Below are 13,772 nucleotides of genomic sequence, written 5' to 3'. Positions count from 1 at the left end.
CTCTTTATCGAGCTGGGGAAATTCCCCTATATTCCTACTTTGCTAAGAGTTTTTATCATGAATCGGTGTTGAATTTTGTCAAATGATTTTTTTGCATCAATTGATAGGATTATGTGATTATTTTTTCCTCCTATAGTCTGGTGATATGGTGGATTACATTCATTGATTTTCAAACAATGAAGCAGCCTTCCATACCTAGAATAAACCTCACTTGGTCATAGTACATAATTCTTCTTATATGTTGCTGGATTTGTCTTCCTAGTACTTTGCTGAGGATTTTTGTGTCTATGCTCTTGAGGGATATTGGTTTGTTGGGTTTTCATACTGTCTGTCTGGTTTTGGTATCAAGTTGTAATGGCCTCATAAAATGAACAAGAAGGCATTCTCTCCTCTTGTATTTTCTGGAAGAGATTATGTAGAATTGGTGCCTGTTCTTTAAATGTTTAGTGGAAATCTCCAAAGAAACCTTCTAGTCTTGGAGATTTCTTTTTTGGAAGCTTTTAAATTATGAATTCAATTTCTTTAACAGTTATAGGACTACTGAGATTACCTATTTCATCTTGGATGAGTTTTGGTAGTTTGTGATATTCAAGAAATTGGTCCATTTCATCTAAATTGTCAAATGTATGTGTATAGAATTCTTTGTGGTATTCTCTTACTGTCCTTTTAATAGCTGCAGGATCTGTAGTGATAACCCCTGTTTTATTCTTAATATTGCAATTTATATCTTCTTTTTTATCTTTTTCAGTCATCTTAAAGATTTAACCATTTTACTGATCTTTTTAAAGAACCAGCTTTTTCACTGATTTTCTCTGTTGATTTTCTGTGTTCAACTTCAATGATTCCTGCTCTTATCTTCATTATTTCCTTTCTTCTGCTTGCTTTGGTGGGGGCAGGGGATCTTTTCTCTTTCTAGTTTCTTGAGGTAGGAACTTAGATTACTGATTTCAGATCTTTCCTCCATGCTGACTTAAATATTTAGCGCTATAAAATTTCCTCTCAGCACTACCTTAGCTGTGTCCCATAAACTTTAATATGCTGTGTTTTCATTTTCATTCACCTTGATGTATTTTTAAAAATTTGCTTTGAGACTTCCCCTTTGACTTATGAATTATTCGGAAGTGTGTTATTTGATTTCCAAGTGTTTGGAGATCTTCCTGTTATCTTTCTGTTGTCGGCTTCTAGTTTGATTACATTATGGTCAGAGAACATACTCTGTATTATTTCCACTCCTTTAAATAAATTGAGGTCAGTTTTATGACCCAGGGTATGGTCTAACTTGGTAAATGTTTCATGAGTACTTGAAAAAGATGTGTTTTAGGCTCTTTTTTGAGTGGAGTGTTCTATAAATATTAATTAGAACTGCTTGGTTGATAATGCTGTTCAGTTCTTCTATATCCTTGCTGATACCTTATTTAGTAGTTCTTTCAAATGCTGAGAGAGAGATGCTGAAGTTCCCAACTATTATTATTGTGGATGTGTCTGTCTTTCAGGTCTATCCGTTTTTGCTTCATGTACTTTGCAGCTCTGTTGTTTGGTTCATACATATTTAGGATTGTTGTGTTTTCTTAGTGTAATGACATTTTCATCATTGTGTAATGGCCCTCTTTGTCTCAGGTAATTTTCTTTGCTCTCTAGTCTACTTCATCTGATATTATACATAGCCATTCCTGCTTTTTTTAAAATTAATTTTTACATGGTATACCTTTTTCCACCCTTTTACTTTTAATGCACCTATAGCAATATATTTAAAGTGAGTTTCTTGTAAACAGCACATGGTTAAGTCACATTTTTTATCCATTCTGTTATCTCTATCAATTGGTATATTTAGACCATTTACACTTAAAGTAATTATTGATGTTAGGGCTTAGGTGTGCCATTGTATTATTTGTTTTCTCTTTGTTTCCTGTTTATCATTCCTCTTTCCCCTTTTTCTTGCCTTCCTGTGAGTTACTTGTACATTTATCTATAGACGTTTTGAGTATATCTCATTGTATAGTTTTTTATTGGTTTTTAGTTTTTTAGTGGTTTGGGTTTTTTTTTTCGGTTATTACAATATACATATGGAACTTACCAGAGACTACTGGTATCAATGCTTTCCCATTTCAAGTGAAGTGTAGAAACCTTACTTCCATTTGGGTCTTCGTTGCTGCACGCAGGCTTTCTCTAGCTGTGGCAAGCGGGGGCTACTCTTTGTTGCGGTGCATGGGCTTCTCACCGCGGTGGCTTCTCTTGTTGCGGAGCACAGGCTCTAGGCACGTGGGCTTCAGTAGCTGCAGCAGGCAGGCTCAGTAGTTGTGGTACACGGGCTTAGTTGCTCCGCAGCATGTGGGATCTTCCCAGACCAGGGCTTGAACCCGTGTCCCCTGCATTGGCAGGTGGATTCTTAACCACTGTGTGACCAGGGAAGTCCCTCTCTCCCCACTTTTTAATATTCTTTTAAAAAAATATTTATTTATTTGGCTGCGCCAGGTCTTAATTATTTATTTGGCTGCGCCAGGCCTTAGCTGCGGCAGGCTCCCAGTTGCGCCATCTAGTTCCCTGACCAGGGATCAAACCCGGGCCCTCTGCATTGGGAGCACAGAGTCTTAACCACTGGACCACCAGGGAAGTCCCCTCTCCCCACTTTTTAAACATAATTTTCTCATATAGTATCTCTACATATATTGACATCACACCAGATATTATAACTTATGCTTCAACCATTAAACATAATTTTAAAAGCTAATGAGGATAAAAACAGCCTATTAAACGTACTTCTATTTTTACCCATCCACTGTTTTTGTTTTGTTTTGTTTTGTTTTCTTTCTGGAGTTCCAGGCCTCCTCCTGTTATCATTTACTTTTCTGTTTAGAGAACTTTCTTTAGCCATTATTTAAGGGTGGGTCTGCTGACAAATTTTCTTTGTTTTCCTTCGTCTGAGAGTGTTTTTATTTTCTCTTTATTCCTGAAGGATATTTTCACCAGATGTAGAACTCAGAGTGGAACGTTCTTTTTGTTCAGCACTTGAAAATGCTGTGCGCTTCCTTCTAGATTCCATGATTTCATATTAGAAATCCACTGTCATTCAAATCATTCTGCTGCTATGGGTAAAACATTGTTTCTCACTCTCTGTTTTTTCTTTGTCTAAAGACAAAGAAGTTTTGAGAAGTTTGATTATTATGTGTCTTGGCATAGATTTCTTTGGGTTTATCCTGTTTGGGTTTTGCTCAGCTTCTTGATTCTGATGGTTTATCCCTTTTGCCCAATTTGGAGAGTTTTCACCCATAATTTCTTCGAATGCTTTTTATTTCTATAGTCTTCTCTTCTCCTTCTGGGACTCCAGTGACACAAATGTTAGACCTAATGTTATTGTACCAAAGGTCTCTGAGGCTCTGTTCATTGTTTTTTTTTAGACTAGTTTCCATCTGTTGTCTGGACAACAGATAGACAGGGTAAATTTTATTGATCTGTCTTCAACTTCATTGATTCTTTCCTCTGTCATCTCTATTATTAAGCTCATCCAGTGAACTTAATATGGTGATTTATTTTTCAGTTCTATAATTTCCATTTTTTTAATACCTCTAATTTTTGCTGAGATTTTCTAATTATTTGTTTGTTTCAATAGTGTTTGTAATTGCTCATTAAAGCATTTTTCTGATGGCTGCTTTTGTCAGACAGTTCCAACATCTGAGTCTTCCCAGTGTTGGTATCTGTTGATTGCCTTCTCATTTAAGTTCCAATTTTCCTGGTTCTTGGTATGACAGGTGATTTTTTTTTTTTACTGTATCCTGGGCATTTGAGCTATTATGTTATAAGACTCTGGATCCTATTTAAATTTAGCAGGCACTGACCCTATTTAGATTAAGCATATAGATCCTGGGCTACTTTGTGGGCTGTGATGCCATGACAGTTTAGTTTCTAGAGCCCTTGCAAGGCTATTCTGGTCTTCTTCATTTGTGTTACCTAGAGGTCACTCTGAAAACTTGGGTGGCATTTCACACTGTAGTTTATTTTCTCAAACTTTTTGGCACATTAATTCTGGTCAGATTCATGTACGTGTTGGTCAGGATTTTGCTCAAGATTTCCTACATGGGTTTAATGAATCCCTTTCTCCAGCTCCCTCCTCCGCAACATCTTCCCCACTATCTAGTGGAGAGGGTGAGGGGGGCCACTTACTACTGCTGAGCCCAGGGCAGAGGGTGGGAGTCCAGACTTCCCATTTGGTCTCCACTGACAATATGCCAGTAGGGAAGGAGCAAACTGCCCCAGATACAGTTTGCTATCTGTATTTTAAGCCACACACAACCAGGCTGGACTCTTATCTAGAGGCTTGGGAGGACAATCCACTTCCAAGCTCACTCAGGTTGTTGGCAGAATCCAATTTTTGAAGCAGGAGGTCTGAGGTCTCCATTTCCTTGCTGGCTGCTAGCCAAGGTTTGCTCTCTGCTCCAATAAAGTTGCCTGTATGCCTTCTCACATGACCACTCCATCTTCAAAGCCACAAGTCCTCCTCACAGTTTCAATCTCTCTGACTTCCTCTTCTGCCACTAGGCAGAGAAATTTCTCTTCTTTTAATGGCTCACGTGCTATGATTAAGCCCCCCTGAATATCTCTCTTTTGTAAAGTCAACTGCACCATATAACGTAACACAATTACTGGAATGATAGCTCATCACATTCACAGGTTCTGGGGATTCAAGGAGTGGAATCTTGGGGACCATTGCTAGAAATTCTGCCCACCTCACTACCACTGGGTAGAAGGCAGCGTTTAGTCCAGTGTTTAGTTAATCCAGAGTATCTGCAATCAGCATGTATTAATTCTAACGGACTCACATAGAGCATTGTTTACATATTGGTACGTTGTTTTTGTATTTGTGGTACACATTTGTTTTTACAATTTCTAGCATGATTATGTTTCCTTATATATTCATAAACATACTTTAGAAATAACATAATATTTTCAAATGTAGAACTACAGGTCACAGGCTACCAAGCCATGTGCTTGAGAAAAGATATTAAAGAGGATGACACTGCCCATCAGTCCCATTGTACAAAAGGAGTGCCCAAGCTTCATCAAGCAGCAAGTCACATGAATTTTTTAAAATATTCCAAGGCCCCTACACCAACTCCTGCCCCTACTCCAAACTTCTGACGATGCAGTGTGCCTGGAGCAGGGCCAGACTGGAGACTCACTGGTTTAGGGTCCCCTGTGGGACAGCCACACTATACAAGTTTAAGTGTCCAGTAATGATCACAGCAACATCTTACATGGTTTAAATTTTGACCTGTTAGAAAGCTGAGGGTTGAAACACATGATTCCCAAGTCCCTTTCTAAGCTCAGATTCGATAATCCGGTCATTAAGAAAATAAAACTCCATTATGCATAATCAGCAAGATCAACTCGGTCAGGGGACCACTCTCCCTGAGTCACAAGACACCCCTCCACACAGACACACACACACACACACACACACACACACTTCCTGCATTGCAAGTGACAAAGCCTGAGGAATCAGCCAACTGGTGTGGCTTTTATTGGCAACACACTTGTCTTTAATTACTCCGGACCCTTCCTGGAGTACCTTTTTTTTTTTTTTTTTTCGGTACGCAGCCCTCTCACTGCTGTGGCCTCTCCCGTTGCGGAGCACAGGCTCCAGAAGCGCAGGCTCAGCGGCCATGGCTCACCGGCCTAGCCGCTCCGCGGCATGTGGGATCTTCCCGGACCGGGGCACGAACCCGTGTCCACTGCATCAGCAGGTGGACTCTCAACCACTGCGCCACCAGGGAAGCCTGAGTACCATTTTTTATAACAGCATCTAACAGGCTCCAGTTGTTAATTTTAAGATTTTGTTCCCTAAAAGAAAACTATATATTGAAAGTTTAAAGAATAATTCGAGTTGGAATTGGTTGTTTGCAAGGGCCCCACGGATGGGGAACAACTAGATAGTCACACAACTGGATTATTTACCACTCTAAGAAAAGACAACCAAGATCCTTCTGAAAAGCATACCCTAAACACCACAAAATAACAAGCCTCCTTACAAATGAGTAAAATGAAATATTTTCCCGAACTGACTTGCTTTCAGAATTCATAGGAAAAACAGCACCAGCCCATAAATCCAGGCAAAGATTGCTCTTTTGAGTTGAAATACCTGATTTCTGAAGAGAATCCTTTAAAATGCAGAAAACAAGTTCACAACCATGATTCTGAATATAGAATAGCAACCTGGAAATCTCTACTTGATGCCACTTGTAAAGTAACTTCGTAATTTTTTATTAACTCAAGACTAGCAGGGGCTTCCCCGGTGGCGCAGTAGTTAAGAATCCGCCTGCCAATGCAGGGGACACGAGTTTGAGCCCTGGTCCGGGAAGATCCTACATGCTACGGAGCAACTAAGCCCGCATGCCACAAGTACTGAGTCTGCACTCTAGAGCTGGCGTGCCACAACTGCTGAGCCCATGCTCCACAAGAGAAGCCACCGCAATGAGAAGCCTGCACACTGCAACGAAGAGTAGCCCCCGCTCGCCGCAACTAGAGAAAGCCCGTGTGTAGTAATGAAGACCCAACGCAGCCAAAAGTAAAAGTAAATAAAAGTTAAAAAAAAAAAAAAAAGACTAGCAGAGTAACTGAGAGACTTCTCTCCAAGTGGTACAAATGTGCAAAATATTGACAGGACACTTGGGGAAGGCAGGATGCAGCGGGTAATAATGGTGAGGGGCTTAACCCCATCAGGACAATTTGGACACCCAGATAATGCTGCCTGCTTGAGCTCAGGGTCTGGCGCCAGTCTGCTCAAGTTCCAAAGTTCTCTGCTCCTCATAGCTTGTAAGTCTTTTAACCTTAAGATGCCTCAGTTATCTCTTCTAAAAAATGGGCGTGATAAAAAAAAATGGTATCTATGCCATAGACGGGTGTAAAGGATTTAATGAGATAAAGCATGTGAAGGGCTTAGGCTCACTCCTGCCTGGCGTTAAGTGTTCAACAAATTTTAGTCCTTGTACACAGACAGACACGAGCAGATTATACATAATGCATACAAAGCCAGGCAGCCAGAATGTTGTCATTATTATTCCATAAAGTAACACAACAATCAGGGCCAAAAGATAACTGTAGGTTCACTTAGCGTGTTCCAACAGAGCTGCCTGATGAATCCAGTCAAAACCCTCACAAGTGGCATTTTAATCAGGACCATATTTGCAGAACAATGTCTAACATGTGCGCCCCAGAGTAAAGTGTGACCAAAGGCCAGGTCACAGGAGCTAACACTGTCCTCCTGTGGAAGAAGTTACATTCGTAATGATACCTTGTTCCTTTTCAGGCGTCTCATTTGTGCTCACAGCCTCTGGTGCCAGCACGTCGCAGCCCGGTAAACGCTCCCTGAGGAGTTCGGCTTGACCCCCACCCCCGAGCACATCACCACGAGAGTCGTGCGCAGGACGAGGCTGCGCACACTATGAAACACGCCTGGAAAACTCGCGCCGCCTTTCCAAGAGACACAAGTACCTTGAAGACAATATCCCATACACTTCACAAAATCAGTGGCCCTTGGGGTGAAAAAGCAAAGTGAAATAGGATCCAAGAGATCTACTTCAGGGTCTCTGAGTATAGAATAGCAACTTGGAAATCTCTCTGTTATGCCACTTGCTGAAGTAAATTTGTGATTCTTTCTGAAATCAAGACAAGCAAAGTAAGCGTGAGCTTTGTCTCAGACTGGTGCAAATAGGCAAAAGCCTCACCTTCCACCTCATCGATGAAAAATATGACCATTTTCACCAGCCACTTTACACAAATACAAAAAAGGCTCTGGATACGCCAGAGAGAGATCTAAAACACCTAGCAGATGAAAGCTGAGGCAATAGGAAACAGCTGAAAACTGTTACACTCAGCAGAAGACCTGCAACTACAAGTAAACACACCTCGGCCTTCGACAAAGGGGCCTGTGGCTGCGGCGCATGCTAGTGTTATGCGCACAGAGCGACTTAAAGATCAACAAGCACATTCTTTTAACCCCTGCTGCAGTTTCCTGCTTTCTACTCAAGAGCCTGGGTCCCGCTGCCCCTCACCAAAGGTCACCCCCCAAAGCAGGCAGACCCGTGCATGGCGGCCCAAGCCATGGGTTCAAGGCCTCTGCCTTTTGAAATTCCTTTGTCTGTCTGTGGATACATGTCAGGAGAACTCAGGAAAAGGCTGCTAATAAATCCTTTGCTGGACTCATGGCCACTGTTGTCTGCCTCTGAGGTAAGGTTCTGAAAGGGGGACACTGGTCAGTGAATCCAACATGGGGAAAATGAACCCCTGTGAAAGAGCCCACATCTGCCTCTCATTGGTGGCTGTCCTTCTGTTCTAGGTGGTAGTTTCAGGTCTCAGGAGGGCAGCCATTTTTTTTTTAAATGAATGACTTTGAGGATTTCATCCTAGTGACTCCTACTATTATATCCCATATTATGCTCTATTGTGGTCTATACAGAAAAAAAATACCCAAAACTTGGAAATGAAGCCAAAAATGATCATCGTGTGAACTTTTAACATCATGCTGATCCATTTTCTAATAAGTGTGCCCCCCGCACCACGAAGGGTCATCTGATTCCCTCTGAAAACATAACCTGACTTAACCAACACTTTATTAGGACATTTTACAACTCTATAAAAGTCCGAGGATAACATGTAGAAAAACAATAAGGTACGCCATAGCCTCTTTTTCTTTTCTGGTAGAGATGATAACCCCAGAGGTTAAGACTTTACTGTCCTCTAAGACATGAACCCATTTTGATCTTCTTTGTCCTTTTTTTAAAAATTTTATTGAAGTATAGTTGAATTTACAATGTTGTTTTCATTTTGATCTTCTTTGAACATTCCTCTTTCCATGGACTTTTTAATCAGTTCCTCACATCCTCACTGAATCAGTTTTGTTATTATGCTAGTTCTCTCATTAGATGAGTTCAATAAAACTTTGACACATGCTCTCTACTGGCATGTTTTTAACAATCTAAGAATGAGCCTTTGATAGTTCATGGGCCCAACAATCAAATGATCCCTGGGACATTGAGTTCTGTGCTTAAGGACCCCTCAGCGGTCATACTCAAAAGGTCAACCATGCAAAGACCAGCACATTCAGGCACAAATGAGGCCCCAGCACAGGTGGGACACCCCTCCTCCACAGAGGCCACATATGTAAACAGAGAAAAAGATATATGTTGAAAGTGAGGGAGGGCAGTAATTCCACTCCTACACGTATATACACAAGAGAAATGAGTGCCTGTCTCCATAAAATACCCAAACTGGAAACAACCCAAGTGTCCTTCCACAGGAGAGTAGATAAACAAATTACAGTTTATTCATAAAATGGGATACTATACAGCAAGAACAAAGTACTGCTATACACAACAACATTCTGTTGTGCAAAAGTAGCCATATATAAAAGAGCACATATTGTATGATTCCATTTACATGAAGCTCCAGTACAGGCAAAACTAACCTATGATGACAGATTACCTATGAGAGGGGGAATGACTGGGAAAAGGCATGATGGAACTTTCTAGAGGGATAGAAATAAAATTGATCTGGATGATGCTTACAGAGGCACGCACTTACATTAAAAAAATTATCAAGCCATACAATTATGACTTCAACATTTTACTCTATGTAAATCGCACCTGAAAATGAATAAATTTTTTAAAGGAGGAGGGATAAAGAAAAATGTATTCTAAAAGAAGTGGATGAGAGAGAGGTATAGAGAAGAAAGGGAAGAGGGATTTTAAAAGATTCTTCTTCTACATGTACAGTAAATAAATTAAATAATAACTAACTAAATAAAAGAAAAAGAGGAACAAACCCAAAAAGCCACGGGGCCTGGTTAGGTACATTTACGGGTGCCAACAAATTTCAGCCCCAGAGCTGGCAAAGCCCAGGCATCTTCTTAACGATGGGATGGCCGGACTGCCTGGTATTTTTCCTTTGAGAAATTGAGACAATACAGAGTTGCGGTTGGGTACTGAATCCCCAAACTTTAGGGGATCAGGTTCATTTGGGACACTGTTTAAGGATCCGATAAATGAATCAAGAAAATGCTTAAGGTAAGCTCTCTGACAGCGGTAACACTGGCATAAAGGTACACAAATAAACAACGGGATGCCACAAGATTACCCAATTCAGTCTGGGGACAGATGATTCTTAAGCCAAATAAGGCATGTGTAAACCCACTTCCAAAACTGTGAACTTATGCCAATATGATTATTAGTACCTAAAGATGTATTTTCAGCTTCTAGAACTCTCTATGGCAGTGTTCTTTATTGTTAAACCCTACGGCCTCCACCTACTGGATTTTCAATAATAGGCCTAAAACATTCCCAGTGGGTGAAGACTTGAAGATAGACTCAGCCATCCGAAAGAAGAGAAGTTTCTTTTTCTGCCAAGTCTAACAGCCACAAGTGGTACAGCCCCAGCCGGTCCTGCCACATCCTTTCTGGCCCAGGTGGAACAAGCACCTCCCAAGCATGAGACTTCCCCGCCCTGGAGGTGCTCTAGCCGAGGTGAGACAAGTGTTAGGCAAGGGCAGGGGCTTCCAGGCCAGGGGAGAGGGTCCCTTCCTTCACCACAGGGACAGCGGCACACTCGGAAGGTGGCCGGCCACATGCTAAGTGATTTCCACGCACTGTCTCCTCTAATCCTCAGACTAGCCTGATGAGGCAGTCGGGCTCGGGAGGGGGAGAAACCCAGATGGCACACTCGAGTTAGGTAATCTGAGGTGGGATTAATAAAGAGGCTTTTACAAAGTAGGTGAGGTAGAGAGACGCTCCGTGGAGGCAGCTGAGGGCTAGAGACAAGGGAGCCCCAGGCCTGCCGGGATGAGGGGAAAGGAACGTATAGAAGAAAGGGACTTGATGGGAGCAGCCACCATCTGGCAGAGGGACACAGCCAGACCCAGGCAAGCCTAGAGCGGGGAGACGGCGGGATAACCCCTGACCTTGCTGGCCTCCCTCCCTCCCGCCATCTCCCACCAGCCTCCCCTTGAGACAAAGCGCGTGGGCCACCGTGGGGCAGGATCCGCTGCCGTGGCCCACGCTGGCCCAGCCCAAGGCCGAGCGAATGGAGCGGGCTGGATAGAGGTCCTGGCGGTGAAGCACATCACCCCGCCCTGGTCACAGTGACGAGCTCCTGTTCCCCGGTGCTCCCGGGGCTCTTCCCGCGTTGCCCTCCCTGCCCTGGCCTCCACAAACGCTTATGGTGCCCCGGCCCTGAGCAAAGGCCAACCTCGAGGTTTCAGAGGCTGTGGATTTGTGGTTTGGAATAAGCCAACAGGACACATTAAAGGCTTCCAAAGCGGGGCCCACCTTCTAAACTGGAGTTGGAGTCCCTTCTCCTTCCCACGGTCCTCCCCTCTCACTCCTTCCTCCTTCATCTTCACTGAAAGCTTTGCCTCTTTTATCCAGAAAAGTCCCCCTTCCAACCCAGAATTTGGCTGAACTTCAAGGATGGTCCTTGTCCCCAAATTGGGGATTTTGTTTGGAAGGGCAAAAGGATTCACCCTCATTTACACATCAGTAGACTCAACCCAAGGGGACCCAGATGTGAGACTTTCCTCCTCTTAAAATGGGAGAGAGAGGGCTGCCAGGTTCAACTGTAGTCCAAGAAAAAATGTCTATCCTCCCACGACTGTTCACAGAAAGCAAGGTTTATCAGCATGTAACCCACAAAACTCTCCCCAGCTTTCTGCACACCAAGAAGAAAGGACAAGGGAAAAGTTAGCAGGATCCTCTGAGGCAAGATCCTGAAGAAAGATGAAACTGGCTTTCTATTTGTTCTAGACTGGGGGCGGGGTACCGGTAGAGGGCCCAGGGGGTGAAGCCTGGAGCATATCACTGTTCTTCCTCAACAACCCCCTTCCATAAAACCCTCCCACGTAGCCCACACGGCTCTTTAAGGGGGGCACCTGCTTCTCTGGGCCCAGCGTCCCCTACACCACCTGCCCCCTATGGCCCCAGGTCTCAGGCATGGTCTGGTGCCACCGGAACTACAGCAGGGGCCCCGGGGATTCCTGCACACAGCTCTCCCCACCAAGAACAGGCCCATCTGGCCCAGCGCTGGGCAGGAAGGATACAGTCCAGGGACTTTTTAGACCCACTTGGTATTTCCCTCTGGGATCAGCCTGCAGGTGATTTCCCGCCCCCCCCCCTTTTTTTAACCTAATTCCCACTATTATTTACAACTGTGTGGTATGAAATTTCTTAACACGACTGAGTTACATTTTTTGTAATTAACCCTTCTGCAAAGAGCATAATTTTCAAAACCTTACTGAAAAAACAGCTTTTACTCAATGCTTCATGGCCATGAAGGGGAAAAAGAAAATAATACTGCTCCTATCAAGAAAGCAATATGATACAAAGCTAGAAACATGGCATAATTGGAATTCTGCATTTAGTTTGACTGCTACTTGATTTAAGTGGTCAAAACTGAGTTTCACCTCCATTTTGAATGGAATGGTAAAGGGCAAGAGTCTTTGAAACTATCAAAGCATAAAAAAAGTCCACAAATAAAACAATTTGACAAGCTTGACATTTTTCCAGCATTTTCTAAGTGATACACAGTTTGGAAAGAGAACATTCCGGGCCTTAAGAAAGTGATTTCAAAACAAGTATCCCCCGATATGAAGGGCAAAGCTATACGTGCTCCTCTTGACAGCATACAAGAGGTCAAGCTCCAAAGAGTCCCATGAAATTCCTCCTCAAGTGCCGCCACAGCTTTGGGCAGTAGAACCCACACAGGAGACAGGAAAAGGGTTTCGCTTTGTACTCACTCTTACAAAGTTGTCAGGGAACAAACCTCTCCTGCCATTGATCTGTCCCTCCCACCAGCCTCCATCCTCCTTCCTGATGTTGGTGATGATCTCACCCACGGTGATCGTCAGCTCATCGTCGTGCTGGGCCTGGTAGTCAAACTCCACTATGGCCTCCACTGGAAGGAACAGGGACCAAACAAAAACAAGAACAAAACAAAACAGCACTTTAGATCAGATGTTGGAGAAGTCCAAAGCCCAGCAGCCCTGGAAGGCCAGGAAAGTCATATTCAAGGGGCTTCCCCTCTACCAATACTTAAAATAACAGGGCCACACACGGTTGCCCGACTTCGGTTAACCTGAGGCCTGTAGCACAGAAACCACAAAGTGCTGGTCTGCGGTCAGGCACAGGCAGAGTGGCCTACAGGTCTCAGGGCCAGCAGGGGCTTCAGAGGGGAAACCACACAATGACAGAAGGCCAACAACACTTGTGCACCACCCCGCCCCCAGACGGAGTCCAGCAACATTTCCCCAAGTGCAGAGGTGGCAGATAACTACAGGTGCAGGTTCGGCTCTCAGATGCCCTCTCCTTCACCAAGACTACGTGATGCTAACCTCTCTGGGCCTCCGTTGTGCAAAATGTGGGTGATGATCATTCCCACCCTACAGAGATAATGCCCGCCTCTCAGCAACAACTCGTGTGAACACAGCCGATAACAGAGGGCCCCGCCAGCCCAACCAACAACTCAGACCGCTCACATCTGCGGGCACAACTGCCTTCACAACAGATGGCTTCTTAGGCAGCAATACCATTTTAAACTGTTCTCCCAATCCACGGTGATTTTGTATACTTGGTAATAGGTGGAGGCAACAGATGAGGCAGACGGGTCTTCTGGTACCGATGCAAATTAGCAGAGCCAACCAATCCAGAGGCTGGTTAGTTTATCTATACATGGATTAAACAACTCATGTGTCTTTGGGCCTCGCCTCATGCCCACCTCAGTCAATCTCCTGTCCT

The 13,772-nt window shown here is 43.6% G+C and overlaps 1 protein-coding gene across 9 annotated transcripts in view; it reads right to left on the bottom strand.

The window, feature by feature from the left end:
- The window catches only part of SH3KBP1 (SH3 domain containing kinase binding protein 1), a 345,587-nt gene that overhangs the window by 284,174 nt on the left and 47,641 nt on the right, over positions 1-13,772 (bottom strand). For 7 of the 9 annotated variants that reach the window (XM_060292550.2, XM_070044699.1, XM_060292553.2 and 4 more), the window contains exon 2: positions 12,776-12,933. The exons of 1 other annotated variant lie outside the window; for it this stretch is intronic. In XM_060292550.2, coding sequence (XP_060148533.1) covers positions 12,776-12,933 — 158 coding nt within the window. Of the gene's footprint in view, positions 1-12,775; positions 12,935-13,772 lie in introns of those variants that run through there. One more of the 9 variants, XM_060292549.2, reaches the window with a different exon arrangement.

The sequence above is a fragment of the Globicephala melas genome, chromosome X (assembly GCF_963455315.2).
Source record: "Globicephala melas chromosome X, mGloMel1.2, whole genome shotgun sequence".
Lineage (NCBI taxonomy): Eukaryota > Metazoa > Chordata > Mammalia > Artiodactyla > Delphinidae > Globicephala > Globicephala melas.
The sequence above is the reverse complement of the archived record's forward strand: the minus strand, read 5'-3'. Positions and strand labels throughout refer to the sequence as shown.